At 40.1% G+C, this 25,170-nt stretch overlaps 1 protein-coding gene across 8 annotated transcripts in view; it reads right to left on the bottom strand.

Moving 5' to 3' along the window:
- Positions 1–25,170, bottom strand: part of KIF1B (kinesin family member 1B) — a 150,232-nt gene that overhangs the window by 38,473 nt on the left and 86,589 nt on the right. For 3 of the 8 annotated variants that reach the window (XM_032622591.1, XM_032622573.1, XM_032622581.1), the window contains 5 exons: positions 9,830–9,923; positions 8,561–8,709; positions 6,970–7,148; positions 6,677–6,814; positions 5,261–5,509 (listed from right to left, as the gene is read on the bottom strand). In XM_032622591.1, the coding sequence (XP_032478482.1) occupies positions 5,261–5,509; positions 6,677–6,814; positions 6,970–7,148; positions 8,561–8,709; positions 9,830–9,923 (809 nt within the window). Of the gene's footprint in view, positions 1–5,260; positions 5,510–6,676; positions 6,815–6,969; positions 7,149–8,560; positions 8,710–9,829; positions 9,924–15,180; positions 15,353–19,359; positions 24,183–25,170 lie in introns of those variants that run through there. The other 5 variants (XM_032622600.1, XM_032622609.1, XM_032622618.1 and 2 more) reach the window with 3 other exon arrangements.

Here is a 25,170-nt window from a genome sequence, read left to right as displayed (position 1 = left end):
AATCTTAGGGCCTTTAAGAATTATGCTAAATCTACTCTGCCTGTTTTCTATAAATGAAACAACAAAGCCTAGATGACAGCACATCTGTTTACAACATGGTTTACTGAATATTTTAAGCCCACTGTTGAGACCGACTGCTCAGGGCAAAAAAAAAAAAAAAAAAGAGCCCTTTCAAAATATTACTGCTCACTGACAATGCACCTGGTAACCCAAGAGCTCTGATGGAGATTAATATTTTCGTGCCTGCTAACACAACACGCATTCTGCAGCCCATGGGTCAAGGAGTAATTCTGACTTTCAAGTCTTGTTATTTAAGAAATACATTGTGTAAGGCTACAGCTGCCATAGACAGTGACTTCTTTGATGGATCTGGAAAGGATTGTAGGTGCCATTAGGAACATCTGGGATTTGTGGGAAGAAGTCAAAATATCATCAATATTAACAGGAGTTTGGAAGAAGCTGACTCCAACCCTCATGGATGACTTTGAGGGATTTAAGACTTCAGTGGAGAAAGTAAATGCAGACATGGTAGAAATAGCAAGAGAACAAGAATTAGAAGTGGAGCTTGAAGATGGGACTGGATTACTATAGTCTCATGATAAAACTTTAATGGGTGAAGAGTTGCTTCTTATGGATGAGCAAAGAAAGTGGTTTCTTGAGATGGAATCTACTTCCAGTGAAGATGCTAGGAAATGACAACAAAGGATTTAAAATATTACATAAACACAGCTGATAAAGCAATGGCAGCGTCTGAGTGGACTGACTCCAATTTTGAAAGTTCTGCTGTGGGTTAGATGCTATCAAACAGCAACCTCCACCAGCAAAAAGCCTACTTCACTGAAGGCTCAGATGATGGCTAGCATATTCCTTTTAGCAATAAAGTATTTTTAAATTAAGGTACATACATTGGTTTTTTTAGACATAATGCTTTGCATGCTTAATAGACCAAATGTAATGTAAACATAACTTTTATATGCATTGGGAGACCAAAAAAGGCACGTGACTGGCTTTATAGCAATATTTGCTTTTATTGCAGTGGTCTGGAAACAAACCGGCAATATCTCCGAGGTATGCCTGTATGCATGTCTGCACCTTTTCCTGCTCTGAATCTACTTTAAAACAAAGAAAAGGAAGATGGAGCGGATTCTTGGGATTTCAACTCCAAGTAATGAAAACAATTCTGAAAATTGACAAAATACACCACAGAAAAACAAATGTTAATAAAACTGAAAGACCATAAATGAAACATGAATGAAAGTATAACAAAAATAATTGCAAGTGGACACTGAATCAGATCAAATGATGTCTACTTCCCTTTCAGTCTGCTCCAAAGGTGGGGGAGGGCAATGCTAAAAAAGAGGGATAAAGCTCCGTTGTACAAACATTTTTAAAAGAAAAGTCTAAAAAGGATTACAAACAAGAGTCTCAAACATCAACTACTGTGATAGAGTTTAAAGACTACGAATTTGGCATAAGGTACCAAATGGATAATTTCACTTTCAACGTCAGCACACATACAGACCACCTTCATTTCTCACTGGCATTCCAGCCACTGCCTGCGTTCAATGCCTTGGCCATTAAAGAGCCATCGTATATGCTCGTCCCGTCTGCTGTCCTCTCTGAGCTCTTCTACCCACCTCATGCCTTTGATTTCACATCATATTCCAAATACCACTCTCTTATGACAGGTCCCCCTAGTGTTTTATGATCTCAGTAACACACAACTCCATCATTGCTATGATTTCCATTTATTTATGTAATTATTTGTCTGTCTCACCCACCAGACTGAAAACCCAGGAGGGCAGGAACCATGTCTGGTCAATAAATATCTGGTGAGTGACTGAACATCTATGTACATAAGTGAATGGGAAAGTGATCTGTCGTCTATCTTTAAGTAGAAGTGGAAGATTTTTCCACAAAAATGGGTTAAACCAGAGGTAGAGAAGCAAAGCCATTCAACTTTATATTAGGTTGATTTTTCAAAGCCATACTCATGATGGATATTAACTATATAGGACATGTTTAGATTCCTAACCATATTTAATTTGTATAGCTATTTTTATACTTAAAAGTAGCTACTCAAAAACAAGAACCCCTGTTTTTAATTACATTCCAGCCACTGCCCGCGTTCAATGCCTTGGCCATTAAACAGTACATAAAGTACTGTTTGCGCAAACGTTAAAGAAGAATCTCCTTTCTGTCTATGGCAACGGCTACTCCAAAAGTGGAAGAATAGGAAGTATTCTTGTAAAGTTCCCTGTTTAGAAGAGAGAATTCTATAATTCAACGGCAGTGGTGTGTGCCTCGGCACTGTGACTACACAACTGCACAGTCACTAGACAGCTCCTTGTCTTATTATAACATAGGCTTTGGTCCAGAATCAATGCTTTGGGCTCTATACATGTTCTCGTTCTCTTATGAAGTTTTTTAAATTAGAATTTTTATAATTATTCTTCATTCTTGAGAATCCTTGTACCTTGACCTAGCAGACTGAAAGAGAACAGGGACGAGAGAGGGGAAGATGTAAAGGATGTATTAGCATAAAGTTCTATGAAGTTACATAAAAAGGGTAACAAATTCTGTCAACATAAAGATAATAAAAACCAGCATAATTATGATCAGTTACAGAAAGAATGTCAGTTCAGGTACTTAGGTCACAGAATAACCAGGAGACTTTTAACCCAGAACACTAGCCTAAATACTTTACATTTCATCCCAAATGACGATGGATGATTCATAACATCCCAGCATGCCATAAGAGAATAGCTAAAGGGACAAGCTCTTTTAATTTTCATATAAAAATTCACCAGAGGCAGCCAAGGCCATGAATCAAAACCTATAAATGGAATTTTACAAAAAACTGGAAAATTTTATAAGTAAATTGTATTTGCAATTATGTGCCAATACGGGAAATCTAATCCCGTGAATCACAAAAACAGCACAGAAGTTACTCCTCTTACACAGAGAATGACTGGTACGTAACTGGGTGATGTTGCATTATTACAAATTGTTTGTAGGTAAGAAATGCAGTCGAGGGTGAAAATAAAGAGCTATCCTTCACTCTGCTGACTGCTATGATTTCACCTTCTCCCCTAATACTTTTCTTGCAAAGCAAAGTCAGTTTTAGAACCTGGGAACCCAAAGAAATGGAAAGGTCAATTCCTGAGCCACAGCTCCACAAATAATTTATTTGAAAATCAAAGTAGAGTTGATTGCCTTATACCTACACTTAAATCTGATATGATTAAAATGAGAGAAAATACATATATCTTAACGCAGAGAATTTCCACATTACGTGGAATTTTCATACAACTGGCTCAAAATACAAATGCTTCTGAGTAGAACTCTGAGTAGAACCAGGATATTCATTTTGCTAGTGTGGATGAAAGAATACAAAAGATGAAAAAGATCTTTAATGCTTTTTCTTCTCCCTACCTAACTCTTCAGTTTATACTTCAGAACCTAACAGGTCTCCATTTTAGTTGCTTGTCCTAAGTTAGGTCGGTGTTCTTTCCACCACACCACATAGGGTGAAGCTACCTATTCCTCATGTGTGATAATGTAGAACAAAGTGAGCAGCGTGAGAAGCTGCAAGACTGGCATCAGGACCAAGCAGTTTGTGGATAAAAACTTGATTCCAGGGCTTCCCTGGTGGCGCAGTGGTTGAGAGTCCGCCTGCCGATGCAGGGGACACGGGTTCGTGCCCCGGTCTGGGAAGATCCCACATGCCGTGGAGTGGCTGGGCCCGTGAGCCATGGCCGCTGAGCCTGTGCGTCCGGAGCCTGTGCTCCGCAACGGGAGAGGCCACAACAGTGAGAGGCCCGCGTACCGCAAAAACAAACAAAGAAAAAAAAACTTGATTCCAACTTCCGACCCTCTCAGAAGAGGACGGAAACAGTCATAAAGTAAGGAAAGCATTATGGTCCCATTATTGGTACACAGAAGTACCCTTCTCAATTTTAACATAAATCAGCTTCTCTGAAATTCTAAGCATCTATTCCTGGCAATATACCAGACAATATTCATGGTTGTATAATCCTTTATATTTATTCATGGAAAAACTGAATAAATACCCCTTTACCATTGTAAAACCCCAAGACTGTCTAATAGTACAGACCACAGTCACAATTGAGGCTTTAATTTCTATCAAAAAGCTTTTCTTTTCCCCCTTTCCATAAAAGTGATCATCTTTTACATTATTTATTTAGTTCTCACCAGGTAACCAACACCATACTCTGAGCTAAGTTTTAGAACCTTGTGTCCCTAATGGGTCAGGAGACTCGCTGCACTTTCATATTTTTAGATAACTGGTGCTTATCCACTAACACTAATATAATTTCCCTTAAAGGGTTCAACAACATGTGGTTTTAATGCAGCGTTGAAATTAAATCAAAACATAGACATAATTTTTTGTTAATCCAGTGAGTGCTGCACTGTTGAATTTGTAATTAAAATTACTTCAGCATGAAGACTGGATATAGACAAAGACCCCAGTATTAGGAACATGTGCCTGAGAGCTCTGCATCACTGACAGATGGGGCGAGAGACAATGCCTTGGTTTGGTAAGCTGAACTTAATACAAAGCAGTGTCATGGAGCACTGAACAAATATCCATTGTTGATGGTTTCAACAGATAATTTTATGAGATTCATCATTATAATGCCTATAGGTAAAATCTTAGCACAAGCCAAAGATCTATGAAACTGGCCAAAGAAAGGCATCCATTTTAGTTAGACAAAGAGGAACCTTCACGCTCTTGATTATTTTCTAGACTCACAGACTAAGCAAGAAATAAACCTAACACTACTCCTGATTCCACTTCTGTCCTCGCGATTCCTGCTGATGCCACGAGTCCTTTCAGCCTAGCCTTGGACTTGCTCTGCTATCCTTCTCACGTTGCCCCTCTTGCTTTCTCGCTCACATTCCCACAAAGAGGAAACATCAGACACAATGACATTCTTCAACTCCATAACGGTGTGACTCTTAGCTTTGATTACTTATTCCTCTGGGGTCTCCCCCTTCAGAACAAAATTACTGGGCAGTTTGAGACAAGGAATCCCCCACGGAGAGTGTCCACACGCTGCCGCATGCTGTACCGAGTAGGCCAAGTACCTCACAGATGCTGCCTGAGGGCTCTCTCAGCCAGATCAGCGTGTCATGAATTGAACTGGCTAAAGCAAAATTGTCCAAAATTGCACAAGGAGCCTCTTTAGAGCAAGAGCTGGTCCCTTTTTGCCTTTCTCACTTTAACCTCACCAACCTTCCCACTAAAATGAACCATGGGGATCTGTCGTAAAACGGGTCATGCCCATCACTGAAGAGATCTGATCCCTCCTCCGTCCCTGCGTCAGAGCCGGTGTCATCCACGAATGCCTCATCATCAAAATCCTCCATCTCATCTTGCTGCTCGTCAGCCAGCTCAGTGATGTCGGAATCGGCCGTGGAAAAAGTGGGGGAGGGCGTGCGGTCAGCAAGGCGCTCATTCACACAGCCGTGGAAAATGGGGGCGCTAGACACCAGGTAAGATGCCGACGGACACAGCCAAGGAGAGAGGAATAGTTGGTTAAACAGGAAGCTACAGCTGCCAACAGGACAGAACCCACTGGGGAACCAAAACAACACAAGCAAGTGGAAAAGCAAAGGGATAAAATAAGCATAAATCATCTGGCTCAGGTGAAATGGAACAAGGACTGATCCTTGGAATGAGAAAAGCAAAGGAAATACATGAGTAGAATACCCGAGGTAAACAATGTGCTGTAAAACATTTAAGTTCTCCAGTTCACACAAAAAATCAGCAGCCAGGTCCTCAAAGGAGCCACTCAATATTTGGTGAAATAATAAGGTTTAAATCTTTATTCCAATTCCCATGTCATCTCTGAGCAGAAAACAAAACAGATGAAATGGTATATGGCAAAGCAGGTATGTGCCTTGCTTGGGTAAGACGTGTTTGGCCAATTCATCTCTTTGAAAACGCTCTACTGTCAGAGTAGACTGGAAAAGACTTACTTCATTTCTACAAAATACTATGACTTCAGCTCCACCTTTTAACCCAGTTCCTTTAAAACTGTTGGGAAGTTTTTGCAATTAGAAAATTTTTCAAATTCTGAAATCATTAAGGTGAAAACTTATACTTCTCTGCTTTAAAAATTCTAAACCTCTAAGAACATGACTCACGTTAAATGCTGAAAGTAAAGTATACACAAAAAAGGCTCAGGTGGATTACTAAGGTGTGCAATTATTCACTCTTGGCAAAGACTAAAGTGAGATGAACTGTTTTAAAAATTAAAGTGAGGACAATCATGGAGAGACTGCAGTCTGATAAACTGGACGTCATACTGTGATTTTAAACTATGCAGGATACAGACACAGGTTTCCTTTTTCTTTTAAATCTATCTTGGTCAAGTGTAAGACATTTTGTGAATGAGCTGACAGGCAGGGAAGACTGTCAGTTACTTTGATTGAAAGTCTGAAACTTAAAAAAAATGTGCCTGTTGGGTAAAACTAAAGGGAAATACACCAAATGACACAGTGGCTGTGTATGGGTGGATAAGATTATAAATGGGGCTTTTTTGTACTGTTTTTCTTTAACTTTCTGTAATATCTGCCAAGTCTTTAAACAATTAAAATAAAACCATTCATTACCTGAAAAGAAGACACCAATAAAATCATTACTTACCTTCCTACAAGTTTGAACCAATGGAATCGATCATAAAATGGATCGCTGCCGGTCATGGTGGTTTCACTTTCATCTTGGGCGCTGGAGGCCATCTCACCTGCCCTGTCATACATCTCTCGCATCAAATCCAGCCTCTGCCTGTTCAGTAACCATAAAGTGTGCTGGGTTAATATCACAAGGTCACATCAAAATTTTATCTTGGAAGTATCTTCCATGTAAGATTTTAAAAAGCTGCTCCCACCATTTAATGATATTAAATAAGAATAAAGGCTTTATGCATGACATTTTCATACTTAAGTTTCGCCAAAGACCAATAATGTGTTGCTCCGTTTTTCAGATCCTGGACTTCTACGGCCACCACTGTACGAGGGAACGGTCTGTCTTCCTGAGTTTTTTCCATCTCAGTGGGAAGTAATTCAGCAGGCAAAGGGGAGTACAACGTGTCAGTCAGAAGAACAAACTGAAACTGCACCTAAATGGAAGGAAGAAACCATCGACAAACGGCCTTTCTGTTTTTAGCAAGTAAGTTTTGGAAACAAGGCAATATAATCACGCCTGATGGGAAGGAGGTCAAACAGCAGCACATGCTCAACTGCTTGTGATCAACTGAAAAAAGTGGCCACTTGTATATTAATCATTAAGCTATTTACAGACTTTGTTTTCCTAGCCTGGCACAGTGTTTTTGCACAACCTAAAAATCTCAATATATACTCAAAATATATACTCAAAATATACTTTGGTTGACTGAACGAAGACTTCTGTAGAGAACAAATGGTGGACCCAGGAGCGCACCCTCACCCACTAATGAGAGAAGGTGGAGGCATGCTAAGGTTTTCCATTTTAAATTCAGAGGATTACAACTATTACTCTTAAAATTGTTACCACAGGCTAAGTGCTTTGCATTCATCATGTCATTTATTTCTTGATAGCACCCTATATTTTTACCAACTATTAATGAAATGCTATATACAGCTATAAGACAAAAAGATAGTCCCTGCCATCTTTTAGTCTATTTGAAGAGGGAAATAGTTAATAAATGATTACAAAATGAGATGGGGCTATGAATGAATAAGACGTCTTATCCCCATTTTACAGAACTAGAATATAGCCCTCCGAGAAGATAATGATTTTTCCCAAAGCCAGGCAGTCTGTGCTCTTACCTACTTCACAGTATTGCCCCTCCCACCCCGCCCCCTGTAAATCTTAGCCATCAGGAGACTGTTAAACCGTGGGACATAAAGAAGAATAAATCTAAGATGTGGTGTGATGTTTCAGTAATATTAATTACCATGTCTAGGCACTACTTCAGCACCTTCCATGCATTCACTCTCTCATCTCTCACAAAATCCCTGGGTGGCAGGCACTGTTGCCAAACCCATTTTACAGGTGAGGGACTGGAGGCCTGGGGCTATTAGGGTCAAACAACTGGGAGAGCTGGGGTTGGAACCTGGCTGTCTGGGTGCAGAGTGTACGCGCCTGTCCATCACACAAAACTGCCTCTCAGACCCTAGAAGATGAGAGGGCACATAGGACTTAGAAGTGCCAACTTAATGGTAGAAAACTAAAAGAAAATTGAGATTTTCAGAAACCCAAGAGAAGTATTTTGCTACCAATATGTTTCTCTAGCTCCTGTCAGGAATACGGTCTCCTTGCTTGTAAAATAAGCTAGAAAACATGTTATTTAAAATTTTTCATTTAACAAATATTTAGTTAGTACCTACTGTGCTCCAGGTACATATATTAAATACAGGCATATATAAACCTGTTTCATAGCAAAAAGCTGCTGAGTTCACCCAAGGGAAAGGTTAGCTCAAGATGAGGACCATGAAGCCCACCAGGCTCAGCTCTGCCTCCAGATGGTCCATGTTCCCACACCCTCCGTACCTTCTTCTTCAATTCCACACTGATGGCATTGGCCTCCTTCAGGTAAACGGCATTGCCCCAGAGTAAGTCCCTTAATGAGGTAAACTGGTGAGACTTCCACTTCCGGAAGGCCCACTGGGCCAGCTCAAATTCATGTTGTGTCCAAGGAACTGAAAGAGCAAACAAAGTGTATTGAATGGTGATCTCATAACCATGTAGAAATTATATCCCTCCTCTACCTCATCTCTTTCATCAAGTATTTTCCAGTTTTCCTCCATTCTTTTTTAAGATACACCTTAATGTGTGGTTTATAATAAAGAAAAACCCCTAGTACGTTGTACAACTTCAAATTATCTATTTTTCTTTCTAGTACAGGAAAAAGAAGGTCATATTTCACATAGATATTTATTTTTTATTTTTAAATATTTATTTATTTATTTAGCCTGTGCCGGGTCTTAGTTGCAGCACGTGGGCTCTTTGTTGAGGCATGCGGGATCTTTAGTTGTGGCATACGGGACCTTTTTTTTCAGTTGTGGCATGCAGACTCTTAGTTGCGCGGACTCTTAAGTTGCGCGGATTCTTAGTTGCAGCATGCCTGCAGGATCTAGTTCCCCGACCAGGGATCGAACCCAGGCCCCCTGCATTGGGAGCATGGAGTCTTACCCACTGGACCACCAGGGAAGCCCCTCACATGGATAATTAAAAATAAAGAATTTAGTACATAGATTAAGAGTTCCTTCAAAGTTATTATGAAGGCTTGAGATTACTGAGAGGTTGGATAGAAAAATGAAATGTGATGAATGTTCATACTGCATTGTAAGGCAGTAACTAACCATTAAAGCCCTAATTCAACTAAGAAATTCTAGAAAACTTAAGACAGGTAGGCAGGACCAAGCAATGTGATTAGCAATCTGCCAGAAATAGCTTTAATGTACGCTGATATATTCCAAAGCCCTCACTCGGAAATCCCTGACATAAACCAGAAAATAAAACACAGTATCTTAACAAAGATTAAGCTCTATATTTATTTGCAACATATATGTGAACTTCATATGTACAGTAATATGAGACAGTTTATATAAATTGCCCAACAGATTTCTATGGAGACTACGCTCAGATAGATGGCTTATGTTCTAATAGACACTATGAGCCCCATCCCCACCTCACAGAGTACAGCCTGGATTCTCAGCATTGAGCATTTTTAAATCATCTTTAAATCAGCTCAGTAATTTGACAGCACAGATCAGAAACATATCAATACAGAGGCAAGTTTCAGTCTCTATATTTCACCTTCTTCCTCCTCTTCTTCCTCTTCAGTTGTTTCTGCTGCCAGGGATCTCGTCTCCACCTGCTTCTGCAAGGCCTGCAATTTACTCTCATAATCCTGAACAAAAAGAAAGGAGATAACATGTAGGAGAGAGAGGACATAAGAAGGAAGGAAAAGAAAAAAGAAAGGAAGATTGGGGCAAGGTAGAGATTGCAAAAGACAAAGAAAAGAGAATATTGAGGTAGGAAACAACAGTGAAAAGAAAGACATACAAAGAAATGCTTCAGAAAAAAGCCATAAAGCACACAAAATAGTCTGCAATGGGTAAATGCTTTAAAAGATCTTGTGTTCCAAGGAATTTAACTGCAGTCTCTCTGTTTCTACTCCCTCAGACTCAAGAGTTCTTTACTTGGGGTTGTGGTAGAGGAGAGGGGGGATTTTGAAGGAAAAATGCATGTGTCCGTTAAATGTTAAAATACACTTAAATAGTATCTTTATACATCCAAGAATTCTGGAGAAAACAATACTGGAAAAGATTAAATTCACCAGTATTGCCAAGAGTTCTAATTATCTAACTGTTTGGACGGGGAAAAGAATTCAGACTGTAGACCCTGAAGCTCCCTATGGATGAAATATTACTATCTTTGCAGCTGTAGGATGAGTTTACCCTTCAGGTAACCAAAAGATCACAGTGCTCTTAGGATTGAAATAATCTATATATTGCATTTATTTATTCGATAAATAAACTTTATTTCAAAATATATTATTATAATACAAAATGTATTACTATATTTCAAATCATATTCATCCTTCCTTCCTCCATCTTACTCCACGCAGTCTCAATTAGGGTGATATCAGTCCTAACAGGGAAAAAAAAGTGGTTCTTGGGGGATTAAAAAAAAAAAAGTACTCTTTTTATGTATAAAGCACAAATATACATAGAGTATATAAACTGATATACTGTATATCTGACATATTAAAATTGCATGGTGGAGAGAGATTAAGGGAAAAAATGTCTAAAAAGGTTCCTTGGAGTGTTAAATGAAAAAAAAGCTTGTGTTTTTTGACAATAAAACAAGTTAAGAAAAAAGACCTTCACATAATACAACACCAAATCACAACATAAGCACAGCATTTTAAAAATATACTAGAAGGCTTCCTGCTTCTCTGGGAGTGGACCGATTCCAGGCTGTCATGGTTTAGGTATGACTATGTACTGTTTTCAAACAGAGCTCTCCAAGTCACAAATCGAATATTCCACGCATTACAGAAGACCACTGAAAGCCTCGCTAGCAAACCCCGTTACAAAAGGCGCTCCCAATGGCTATGCTAAGAGGGATGCAAATATTCTCTAGGCTCCAGTCATTTATCATTTAGTCTCACAAAGGAAGCTTTCTCTCTTTAGTGGAGCTGGCAGTGACCAAGAGCCAGCGAAACAGCTTTTTTTTTTTTTTTTGTGGTACGTGGGCCTCTCACTGCCGTTGCCTCTCCCGCTGCGGAGCACAGGCTCCGGACACGCAGGCTCAGCGGCCATGGCTCACTGGCCCAGCCGCTCCACAGCATGTGGGATCTTCCCGGACTGGGGCACGAACCCGTGTCCCCTGCATCGGCAGGCGGACTCTCAACCACTGCGCCACCAGGGAAGCCCTGAAACAGCTTTTTATAGACATCTAAACACACTTTTTAGGAGACTACGTACTGTGGGAAAAATGAAAAATATAAAGTAGCAGGTAAAAAGACTGCGGTTTTGCTCCTGGCACCTGCTCTTATTAGTCTTATAATTCTGGGAAAGTTAATCCTTTCTACACCTCATTTTTGCCATCTTTAAAATGAAGATTTTAGTGTTCGACCTTGCCTACCACACAGGACTGCAGGAAGGACCAAATGACAAACCATTTAAAAATGCAAGTTAGGGGCTTCCCTGGTGGCGCAGTGGTTGAGAGTCCGCCTGCCGATGCAGGGGACACGGGTTCGTGCCCCGGTCCGGGAAGATCCCACATGCCGCGGAGCGGCTAGGCCCATGAGCCATGGCCGCTGAGCCTGCGCGTTCGGAGCCTGTGCTCCGCGAAGGGAGAGGCCGCAACAATGAGAGGCCCGCGTACCGCAAAAAAAAAAAAAAAAAAAAAAAAAAAAAGCAAGTTCAAGTCCGCTTAAATGGTAACACGCTATCAAAATGACAGGTAGTGTTTTTTAAAAGTTTCTTTTCTAAGTACACCTAGCCCCCAATTCTGGTTTCTAAATACCATTCCCCACTAATAGGAACCAGGGCTCCTTGTGAAACTGACTGACTTCAGATCTGGAGCAAGGAAAATACAAGGTAACCCCAGATTATCTTGGGCCAGAAAGCATGGAGTACTCAAAGACCGATGGGACCATTTCAAAAGGACAAAGACTCCCATTGGCCAATAAATAATAATAACAGGAAAAAAATATACAGCACATTGAGTATGAAAAGAATCCATGAGCCCACAGTGATACTGAAAGAAGGAGAGAAAAAGGGAAAGCTCTTCTTTACCAAAAAACAAAACAAAAAGCCAGTTAATAAATGCAGAGGCAATGACAATTAGAAAATCACTACATTGCAACCCTAGATGCAGTAATTGAATCAGGCAAGGATCATTAATAAAAGTCAAAACAACTGAGTGAAAGGTGGATGGAAAACAGAATATTCACACAATCTCAAGAGCCTACTAACAAGGAGAAAGAGCTGGGAAACATCACATTAACTAAATTTATTAAACTTTAACATTACTGATAATAGAACAAATTGACATTTTGTGTCTACTGATGTGAAGCAAATGGAAGTACACAATGTAACATTTATAGCATTCTTAACAAAAATGTTTACCCTAAATCTAATCTTGGGGAAACAATCAGACAAATTAGAATGTGGCCTAGACTCTTCAAAAATACCTGTGTAACAAAAGATAAAAGAACCATCAGAACCAAATGCAATCAATAAACCGTGACTGGATCTTGGATTAAAAAACATGCACACACACACTTCCAACATTTATATTTTTTAGACAATTAGTGAAATTTGAAAATGACCTGTATTTTACATGATACTGAATCAGTATTAAATTTTTGGATGGGATAATGGTATTAAGAGAATATCCTTGGTTTTAGGAGATACATGTGTATTTAGGGGTAAACTGACATTATATCTATAACTCACTTTCAAATGATTCAGGAAAAGTATATAAACATGGGTATACAAACGTTCATTGTACTATTTGTTTTCAAAGTAAGAGGTTGGGGGTGTGGTTTCTACAAAACCTATGTTATTACATAGGATTCTTTCAGCAAAAAGAGAAAGACAGCTGATTTACGGAAAAAGCATCAGGTGGAAAAAAATGTTAATATCTTAGCTTGAGGATTTTGTTGTTTTTCATTCTTTCCCCAATTTCTAAATCACAGTAATATACACATAACATAAAATTTACCATCTTAACCACTCTTAAGCTATGAAATACGTTAATAACACCGTGCAACCCTCATCACTATCCACGCTCCAGAACTCTCCACCTTGTAAAACGAAAACTCTGTGTCCTTTAAATACTAACTCTCACCCCCGCAGCCCCTGGCAACCAGCATTCTACCTTCTGTCTCCACAGTTTTGACTACTCTAGGTATCTCACATAAATGGAATCATACAATTGTGACTTTTTGTGACTGGCTTATTTCTAAGGACTTCCTCAAGAATAGGTTTATAAGCTGGTCAAACTACCAATGAAAACAAAATCCTCAGATTCTGACAGTTAAAGTATAAGGATGACTTTCCCTAAGGGCTGTGGTTGTGCTTTAGTGGCAGTAAAGCTGACATAAAAAGATGTTCCATAATGCTATAGACCTAAAACTTTAATTGCATTTTGACCAGGGAAAATTTCTATAAGCAGCTGGTAGTCCAAATGTCAACACCATTCTTGAATTGGCCTCTTCCCCAAACCAGGCTGCACATGAGCTTCCAACAAGGATATTCTGTATGCTACCAGAAAAACTCTAAGCCCTGGATTTTCCTACAACAAACGGATAAAGAGATTCAGATACTATTGTTCTGCTGATTTCATGGGGAAAACTAGGACCATTATGGAAAACACGCTAAAAAATAACATTATTTTCCAAGAAACTTCCATGTTTATAAAAAGTCCCAACTAACTGAATATATGCTCCATATTTATAAAGGCACCGCACTGGCTGTTTCCTCTTCTAGAATGCTCTCTTCCACCCGACTATCCTTGTTTTTAAGCTCACTGTAGTAGGAACTGTTCTTAATGTTTAACATGGATTGTTTCAATCATCCCAATAACCCTATGAAAATGCTACTATTTTATCCTCATGTTAAAAAAGAAAAAGGCTTAAAGAAATTAAGTAACTTTCCAAAGATCAAAATTAGCAAGTAGTAGAAATAGGATCTGAACCCAAGCAACTGGACTCAAAGCATGCTTTTTTTTTTTAACCACTATCCATCCATTCATTTCATCAACAAATTAATACTTTTTTCACTCCTACTATGTGCCAGATGCTAGGAATACAGTGGTCAATAAGACAGAAGTCTCACTGGTAAGGGAGAGATGATAAACAGTCACTGTACACACTAGGATTTCAGTAGAGAGTAGTATTGATACTATGAAGAAAGAAAAAGAAAGGTAGCTTTCAGAGAGTAAGAGAGAGAAGAGAGGAGTGGAGGAAGACCTTTAGATTAGGTGGTCAGGGAAGGTCTCTCCATAGAGATAACATTTAATCAGAGCTCTAAGCAAGCACTCTGAGATCTCTGGTGGGGGTTGTTTATTCCAGTCAAATATAACAGCAAGTACAAAGGTCCTGGGATGGAAAGGAACTTGGTGTGTTTAAGGAAAAGCAAGAAAACCTGTGTGGTGGACTGGAGGAGTGAGAAGGGTTAGAGATACAGTTGAGAAGTAGTCAGATAGGGACCAAGCTATGGACAGCCTTATAGGCCACGGGAAGGACTGTGGATTTTATTCTAAGGGAAACCACTGGGTGGTCTAGAGCTGGGAAGTACTGTAGTCTAGCATATGTTTTAAAAATACCACTCTCCACGGAGAATATAGCCTGCGGGCTTGGAAGCAAGGCCAGCAGTCATGAAGCTGTCCCTGCAGTTTCAAGGGAGATGGCAGTGGTCTGGTCCAGGGTATCAGCAGTAAAGGTGATGAAAGGAGAATGGAGTTGGGATATGTTTTACAGACAGAGGAAGTGTGTCCTACAGATGATGGGATCATGGAGTGTACTAAAAAAAGGGAAACTGAGGATCACCCTTGGATATTTGGTCTGAGCTAGCTGCCCTGGTTTAGATAGTTTAAATGTGAGATGCCAGTTAGCTTTCTGGATGGCAGGTCAGAGCTGTGCATCTATGTCCAGAGGTCAGGGGAATGGCCCAGGCTGGAGAGAGTACATCTGAGAGTCAGCAGAGAGGGAGGCAGGGCAGTGGTTTGCAGACAGACCGACTGCCTGAGACTGGACCTGGATCCCCACTTAGTAGCTGTGTGACAACGGGAAGGCATGTAAAATGGGAAGAACAACACTTACTTTACAGAAGAGGGCTGTTGCGAGGCTTCAATAAGCTAATGCATGTAAAATGTTTATTGGCCCAAGCACAGTTGACCCTTGAACAACACAGGGGTTGGGGCACTGACCATGCAGTCAAAAATCAGCGTGTAACTTTACAGTCGGCCCTCGGTTTCTGAGGTTCCACGTCCGCAGATTCAACCAACCGTGGATTAAGGAGTACTGCTGAACATATGCACTGAAAAAAAGTCCACATATAAGTGGACCCGTGCAGTTCAAACCCGAGTCTTTCAAGGGTCCACTGTAAATGCGCAACACACAGGAGGTGCTGTCTGCATCATCATCTGTGTGAACGTGGAAATGCGTAAGGTCACCTGGTGGAATGAACAGATATGGAAAGAGCCAATGGCTGTGTCCACAGAGACCATGAAGGAACAGCCAGTGAGGTCAGAGGAAAATCAGAAGCCAAGAGAATAAGGTGTTCCAAGAAGTAAAGAGTAGCAACCCATGTCAAATGCTAGACAGATTTAGTAAGATGAGGTCTGAGAAAACACCCTGGATTTGTCACCATGGAGGTTGCTGGTGACCCTAATCAGGGTGGCTTCAGTGGTGAGGTGGGAATGAGTCTGACCAGAGTGAGTTCAACTAAGAATGGGGAGAGGAAACAAGAAAAAGAAGGTGGACAAGTGGGAAAAAGTACAGAAAACGCTCTCAGGAGTATTTTCAGAAAAAGGAACAGAGAACTGCAGTGGCAGGTCACAGGGAACACGGAACTTTTTTATAACTGGTGAAATGACATGCTTGTAATGCTGACAGGAATAATGTGGAGGGAGAAAAACTGATGTAAAAGAGAAGGGGTAAATGTTCAGTAAGTCCCTCAGAAGACAGGATGAAGGGAACAATGGCTGGGCTAAGACAGGAGCACAGACGGTTCTTCCACCAACAGGAGGGAAGGTCAAGTGTGGTTTGGACGCAGACCTAGAAGTGGGAAGAAAAGCAAGTTTACTTCTGATTCCTTCTTTTTCTCAAAATGAAAATCATCAGCTGATGAGAGCAAGAAAAGGCCACCTTTTTGTTCCCTAAGGCACCTGGTTGTAAACTTTCAGAGCACCCTGTATTTCTCCCTCAGGGCATTGGTCACAAATGTACTGTATAACCACTGGTGTGACTGTCTAATAGCTATCTCCTCCACAACTCTGTGAATTTCAGGAGGCCGGGGATCTGTCATTCACCACTGACCCACCAGCATCTGGCACTTATCTGTCTTCTAGATCAGATACACAGTCGTGTACTGATCTTCTAGTTAACAGTTCTCAAAAGTGACCATCTTTGAGGGCTTGGCAAATCTGCAGGCCAAATCCAGCCCACCATTTGATAAATACAGTAGTCTTATCAAAATATAGCCATGTCCATCCCTTTGCATATTGTCTATGGCTGCTTTTCTGCTACAACAGCAGAGCTGAGCAGTTTGACAGAGACCACGAGGCCCCCAAAGCCTAAAATATTTACTATCTGGCCCTTTACAGAAAAAGTTTGCCAATCCCTGTTCTAGACAGTGGTTCTCAAAGGTGGATGCTGATCTGGCAGCATCAGTATCACTTGGGAACTTATGAGAAATACAGTTATCAGACCCTCCCCCAGACCTCTTGCATCAGAAACTCTGGGGGTGGGACCAGCATTCTATGTTCTCACAAGCCCCTCAGGGGATTCTGATGCACACAACAGTTTGAGAACCACACTTCTGGGTGATGTGTACAGACGAACAGTGAAGAAAACAAGACAGATAGGTGCTTATTATAGGTGAGTTTACAGTCTCATGGAAGCACCAAGTAAGTGCACAGATAACTACAGGTTAGCATTATTATTAAACAGTGAGCTGCCCTGGGATAGGCTGCGGCAGGAAAAGGGGCTCGTGAGCACCGATCCGGAAGAGGAGCTCAGCACGAGGAGAAAGGATGCCAGTCTTGAGGAAGTGAAAAGCCCAGAGGTGGAAACGAGCTTGGCAAGTTCAAAGAACAAAAGTCCAAAGTGCTTGCTAGTGAGAGAATGTCAAGACTTAAAGTCAGAGAGACAGGCAAGAAGCCCAAACAGGGACAGCCTTGGAAGCTACGATAAGAGGTTCATATTTTAAAGTGCAATGGGAAGCCACTGGAGGCCACTGGCACTGATTTTTGTTTTCAAAGGACGCTGCTGGTTGCTACGTGGACAATGGCGTACGGGGGTCAGGAACAGAAGTGAAGAGACCAGCTAGGAGGCTACTGTGGTACTACAGGTGAGACACGATGGTGCCACAACTAGGGCATCTCTGAGGAGGTGGCATTTAAGGCAAAATCAATGTCACAATCCTGGGTTTTCTGGTTAGGCTGTTTCTGACATTAGAGGCTTGGCTCATTTTGCTAATGCTGCCTTCTTCTTTTAATGGTAGATTATAATTAGCAAGCGATAGCTGGAAGGGAGATGTCCACGCCCCAGTTCTTGTCAACACCTTAATGTACTCACCACCAGCAGCACCATGCGGACACAGTCTCAGATCTATGCCTCCAGGGGTCTCACAACACCTATTCTTAGACCTGTGCAGCTCCTATTTTCTCCCAATCTCTCAGTCCTATCTTGGTCTCATTAACTTTACTTTCCAAACATGGTCCAAGCAAGAGCCTTCTTCACCTTGTGGGATATATACACAGGGCTTATCCCCCTCCACGAACTGATTCATTGATTCTATCTCCAAATAATCTATCAGTCATTCCCTCCATCCTGTTCCCCCGCCTCTGTTTGGAAAGCATCGTTCCTCATTTAGTTCATCCAGCAACTTCCCAACTGCAGCACTGGGCTCTGAATTTGCCTCTATCCAACCCAAACTTTGGCCATTTCTAAAAGATGAATCTACGAATGCAATCTCCCTGTATAATACATGGTAGCTTCCATCGTGCTCAAGATAAAATCCGAAGTCCTTAGCATGCCATGATCTGGCCCCTGCCCCACCCCCCACCAGGTCTCCCAAGTTACTCGCAGTTCCCTGGACCTGACACGTTTCCTCCTTCTCCCTGCCATTCTTCACTTGGATACATTTGCAGTTGTACTTTGGGACTCTGCTCTTGGCCCAGGGCTTCCTCTTTCAAAAACCTTTTCCCACTCTGCCCACACTCATCCTGTGTACACAACTATCACTACACATACCATACTGCACTGGAATGGTCTGTACTGTCCTAGAAATGGTCAGGTCTTGGCAACTTTTCCACCAGGTTCTCCAACAGCAGAGAAATACAAAGTACCTGAAGGGAAAGGGTAAGGAGGCTGAAGCAAGCCAATCCAGGCGTTAACATTTCCCTTAAGTTCCAAATTTCGTATTTAAAAACTCATGTTGGGGAAAAAAAAAACCCATGTGGATTTTGTATTCTACTCCATTATGTATGATTATGTTGCTTTTCAACATAAAAAATAATGTCATGTCCCAATGTTCAATAAGACCGATGGTCCGCTCCAGAAAAATCTTCTGCTTTGTCCTGTTCACCTCTAACATATCACCAATGCTCTGGGTGGAGAAAAGCAGTGGCTAAGGGAAAAAAGAAAAGCTAAACAGAGTTACTCAAAGCTTTCTAGAAATGTCATTTCTACCCATATGAAGTATACCATTTCATTTAAAGAAAACTGCAAATCAAAATTATATAGTTGAAAAAAACAGAAAATACAAGATAAACTCAAAGAAATCATAAGGGATATCTGATATCCTCATTATCTTATAATATAAAAGGTTTTATTTAAGTAAAATGTAGCATAAAATAGGGATTAAAGACCTCATTTAAGATAGAATTTTGATAAATCAAAAAGGGTAACAAAAAGCAAAAGCTCTAAACAAATCAAGTTCATGTAGAAATATTTTTTAAAAGGTATGGTTTGTAACCATCTTCGGGTGAAAGAGCAATAAATAAAAGTCAAGACCAGGTTTCATTAGCATCACTCTGTTTCACTTTCCCTCCTCCCACATCAGAGAGAAATCACACTCTTAAGAGATAATTTCAGTTTTTATTGAATGAGGACTTTATTTTTTAACATTACAAACTAACTCTCCCTTTCTGAAAAGGTAGATCTTACACTCAAAGACAATCTTCAAGCATTTTCTAAAAAGAAACTGAGGGAGAAATCCATAGTTCATTAACAAGAAGATTCACAACTTCTTTTTACAGTAATGATGGGAGGAAACCAATACACTTCACAACCTACATTGGTTCAAACTAAGTATCTAGAGCAGATTTTTAAATCTCAGAAACATGACATAAAGTAGACAATTATGAAAACTGTTCATAATACAGAATTTGGCTCTAACAGTGCAGAACAAATGCTTGCTTTGCACTGCACCTAAGAAGGCGTCTTCATTAAGGTACGCCAGGACTCAACAGCTTCCCCTGCTCCCAGTCCTTTGTACAAATCATTAAGGCAAGTCTACAAAGGACCAATAAGGCACAAGGGTATAGCAGCTGACGGGAGAAAACCTATGTAACCTCCTGTAGTCTGACAGCCTTTAATGCAGACATCAGTGTGACAAACTGTGTTCTGTCCTGTTTTGTTTTGTTTTTCTTCAGCATCAACCTACACCTAAAGCACAAGAGGTCACTTCAAGTCACTTCAATGGAATAAACAATTCCCATTCATTGCATTTTCCAGTGAAAAGAGAAGCACCAGAAAGAATTAGAAGCAAAACTAAAGGAAAAGCCTTTTGGTTTAGACTTATTAGATAAACAGAAGTCTTTAACTCTCCAAGGAATACCATAGTGTGTGGTTTGGTTTGTGAAACTCTACCAATTGATTAGGACTCTATTTCCATTATTGTCAGATCATTATATAATTTCAATAGCACAAACTTTTAAAAAAAATTTCACTATGATAATAGCTAGGGATATTTCAATAATACAATAATGGCTTAATGGTGACCATTTCCCTTTGGTCTTGTAGTATTTAAGCTTAGGGACAGATACTGTCAAATTAAAAAAACAAACGAAGCAATGTAGGCTACACCAATCACAAAAGCATGGTACTAGTTACTTCTTCAGTGAAAGTCAATGAAGAAATTCCATTCACACAGTTATTGTCTAAGACAAGTATCTGCTCTGAAATGCATGAAGGGCAATCAAATCTTGGTTCATTTCTTTCTGGTCATCTGAAATTAAGGGCTACATTAGATATCTAAACATTTCAATAATCTGAGGGCGCCTGGGTCAGCACATGAAGCACAAATACAAATCTAACTCTTTGGAATATCAGTGTGGGTATAGTGCCTACACAACCCACATTTGTAAATGAAATACTGTATTTCTCTTCATTCTACAGTGTCTCCTGATCACCAGGAGAAACTCACTCCCATTGTTTAGTGTGAAAGGGAGGTACCTGCCCATAATGACATTAAAAGGCCACCATAAAAATGAAAATATATAGGCCTATCCTATGTTATCTCAAGTTGGAAAATTGAAAGCCCACTTTTGCTACAGAGTTGAAAGCTGCGTTGTTATTATTATTAGTTTTAGAAAATGAACTTTTTTGCAAGAAAGAAATAGATAACATAACTATGTCTAAGAAGAACAAAGAAGGGCAAATGGGGTTTACACAAGATGCACTGAAGTGACTGATCTGAAGTACCCTACCAAATATATTCAAACCACATAGTACAGGACGCTGTCATCTCAATTAAGTCAACTCGTCACAAACATCATTCAGTCAACCCATGACAGACATCACCCCTGTCTAATCTGTCATAAAACTTCAGCTGAAGACTAGGACTGCTCTAGCTATGAAAGCAAAAATAACCCCCAAAGTTAATTGGAAGCAACTTTCTGGGCATTATAAAAGCATTTTCTTAGAAGCAAAGAAAAAATATACTATGATTAAAAATAATGTTCTAATAAAGAATAGTGCCTACACGCAAAGGAAAAAACCCCACGTAATCACAATCTTTAAGGCTTCCTTGAACATTAACTGCTATCCTGGATGTAATTTTTCACACCATCTGGAAGACAAGCGTTTGATAGGTGACTTAGCAATCTTCAACAACATGATGTCAGACAATCTCATAGACATCTCTGGCTCTTCACACCACCTCTTTAAAAAGTTTCTGACAAGTTCAAGAGATGAAGGATGCAGAAAACTATTCTTTTCTTCCCATCAAAATCCATCTTTTTTAGTGGATTCTCCAGTGAGGCAAACTGAGAGCACAACATAGTAAAATGAGGTATTGATACAATAACTGTTCATCAGGACTTCTCTTTCCTTGCTTGAGTATCTGTGAGGATCACTGCTGCTGACCAAAGAATAGTTTATTATACATCATCTCCTTTATTCTAAACCAAACCAAAGTTAACTTATTTCATTATTTCATCATCTACTGAAAATAAGTACACACAGCCAAATGCTGTAGCCTTCTCCCCATGTTCCACCTCTCCCCTCTCTCCACCAAATAACCTCCCTATAAACTTATACATACTGCTCAAAGAATCATACGAGTATTTTGTTGGTATTTCTGTTGGCAAGATATTGGTGAATAGTTCAGCGTCTCTCTGTGTATGTATTTGTGTGAGAAATGATATGTTAAACTTCAAAATGCGAACCACAAACAGAAATCCAGACAGATGCCAATTTAAAGATTTCAGTATTATGACAAAATTCATACATACACTGATGCAGTCAAAAGAAAAAAAAAAAACCCTACTGAATCAGTTCTATGTAAAATATAGAAGAGCAAGAAGATGTGGAAGTTCCACGGAAGATGCAAAGCTGTGTCCTATAAAATATGTCCAAAGACATTTAGTTCTGGTTTTTGAAAATTTCCATGATATTTAAAGAAAGAAACAGACATGGATAAGAAATCCAAAGCTGTGTTCACACAGTTGCATGTTATTATTTTTAAACTAATGTCTAACATTTATGGGGAAATAATAGACATTTAATGCTACATATCAAATTCCTCTTTTGAATGTTTGCATAAACCAAGAGGCAAGTCTTTCTGGATATCAGATAAATTTATAGGCATTATAAAAACATAGCAAACTTACACCGAAACAAGACCAGTCTGTGTAAGTAAGTATATTATCTAGGCACCAAGAAAGGAGGAAAGTCTCAGAAAAATAAGGGAGGTCTCAATGTTTTGTCCAAAATTCCAGAAACTGCCCACTTATGGTATACAAACAAAAGGGAGGTGTCGAAACATTTACCAGTGTTTTATGTTTTAACAATATTAAAATCAGTTAATATTTTAGAAGCACAACATTATAATCATAACGCAAATACTAGGAACTCAAGGCCAAGGCTAGAACCAACCCAAATCATAAGCTACCATCGCCTGTTTCCTCCACCAAGGGTTCAAGTTTGTCCAGTAATTTATACTGTGGTTTCTCGACCAGCTTTGAGATTGGGTGCTGAGAACTGTCGCCTCATTCTCGGAGGTGTCACAAACTGGCTACAGTGGTTGGGTTTGTCAGTCTGCTTTTGACAGGAATTGGCTGCACTGCCCTCTAACTGACCTCCAGTGTTATAATTACAGTAAGACTGACGATGTTGATGCATATGGCGCTTTGCCTGGAAAGTCTGCAGATCAGCCGTGGGGTGACCACTGTGGGAGTTTAGTGATTCTGAAGAAGCAGATGCCTGGCAGTGCACGCTTTTTGGTTGGCCATTATTGAGCGAGTTGCTTCTCCAGCGTAACTGAGGTGGCTGTTGTTGATTATTAATATGCTGCTTGCTAACTTGAATGTGATCTTGACTTCGAGTGCCCTGAGAGCCCCATGGTAACTGGGGATCCTTAGAAGCTGCTCTACTCCCCTTCTCTTGGTTCTCCTGTTTATTTCCTTTCCTTCCATCTTCATCTTTTGGAATTCTAAGCTCTATAACCTCATCTTCTGTTATGATGATATGTGTCCCGGGACTCCAAGAGTTTCTGTGTTTAGGGTTGCTCTTGAAGGGGAACCGGGGCTTCCGGTTCTCAGGAGGGATGAACCTATGAGGTACATTCTGCCGGCGAAGCTGCTTTGTTATCTCCTGCTGTTGCAGGTTCTTGAACCGAATTTGCTCCTGCCTCATCCAACGCAGACGTCCACGTCTAAAAGCTGGGTCTCCATTCATCAGCTGGGAAACACGCTCTTCTTTCCCAAGTTCTCCACTGTCTCCTTTACATACATCGATCTCAGACTTGCTACTGGCACCAGCTCCAACAGGTTCCTTTGCTTTGTGGTTTCCTTGGGTTTTCTGTTCCTGAGACCCAATCAGTGGCAAGACTTTCTCCATTTTGAGCATTTTATTTCTTAATACTTTTATCTCCTCATCTTTCATGTTATTTTGCTTTTTGACTTCTTGCAAAATGTCTTCCAGCTTGTCTATATGAACCTTGAGGTCATCCACATCAGTTCCTCCTTTACTACTGGCCATCATGTCTTCAATCTTCTCATCCCCTACACCAACCGTGTCCCAGACATCCCTGGCCACTGCCCTCCAGGAGTCCCGCTCGTTGGGGTCTTTCTTCCCATACATGGCACAAAGCTCTTTCATCTTAACGATGGCCAAGGCTTCAATCTCCTGCCTACTGTGCCTAAAATCGTTGAGAGCAACCTCATAGCATATCTCTTTTACAGCCTGTATCTTAAGATCTGAGATGGTGACCCACTTGGAATCTTTACTCAGGCGTCTTCTTTGGGGGATTTGATACATTTTAATTGGTTCTCGTTTCTTCCCACTGCTAGGGAGGCCACATTTTTTAACAATGGTTTGCAACTTGCTGGGAGGTAGCTTTTCTCTCAGAGAAGTAATCAGTTTCCAGCTCTCTTCACAGGACCTCTTGTCAGAATCGTCCCCGCTATCAGAATCCGCGTCCTTTGGAAAAACAAAATCAAAAAATGGCCCCAAAATAACCAAAATTAAAATGTAAAAAAGGAAAATCAAATCGAAGAAAAAGCAAGCAAAAAAGCCCTAATAAATTTAAAAACAAAATCCAAAAAACTAAAAAAAACAAACAAAAAAACCCCTAAATGATGTGCAAGTCTATTAAGACATATGCTTATGTAGATTATTATTCATATAAAGATTTGCTTGTTTTGTTTTGTTTTTTCTAGTAACATTAATCCAAATTTCCACTTTCTGGCTTAAGTGATGAAATCTGCAATCAAATTTTTTAGGAGGACTGAAACAGTGAGAAACAGTCTCTCACTGTAAGGTCACATGAAGTTATTAACAAAACGGTGTGAAATAACATCTCCACTAACTCAAGAAAACGAAGTAAAACCTTTGCCCCATACATGCTAACACCCATGCAGCCACTTCCCCACATTTGCCTTGGTTATTGCTGTTGCTTCTTCCAGAAACTCTTTCCCCCATGAGTGAGCACAGATGCCATACAAGATGTGACGAGCAGGCGGATTAACAAAGGTTAGTAATGCTGTAGGATGCCACGTTTTGTTTAGCTTTACTAAAAAGAGCAGCCCTAGAAAAAAGTTAGAAGATGAGAAAGTAGAAAAAGCAGTCAAACAGGGATTATGTTAAAAATGCTAAGAATCCCTATTAGCAGACCATGTGAGGTTCTTATCAACCAAATTGTTTTTTTTCCTAGACGATAAGAGGGTTCTGAAACTAGTCTTTCCATGAGCATACATCAGATTTGCTACTGTCTTGGGTCAGGTCAAATTGATCGATTTCATTTGTACAATTAAAGTTTGTTATCCAGAGAATAAGGATGTATAAAAAAGGATCTTAAAAAAAAAAAAAAAAAAGGATCTTCATAGTGGGGTCTGCTACTTTGTTTTCCACACACTTAAACCAATAAATACCTCACCTCCAAAATTTTAGGAAACAAATCTCCAGAACA

The sequence above is a fragment of the Phocoena sinus genome, chromosome 1 (genome assembly GCF_008692025.1).
Source record: "Phocoena sinus isolate mPhoSin1 chromosome 1, mPhoSin1.pri, whole genome shotgun sequence".
Lineage (NCBI taxonomy): Eukaryota > Metazoa > Chordata > Mammalia > Artiodactyla > Phocoenidae > Phocoena > Phocoena sinus.
The sequence above is the reverse complement of the archived record's forward strand: the minus strand, read 5'-3'. Positions and strand labels throughout refer to the sequence as shown.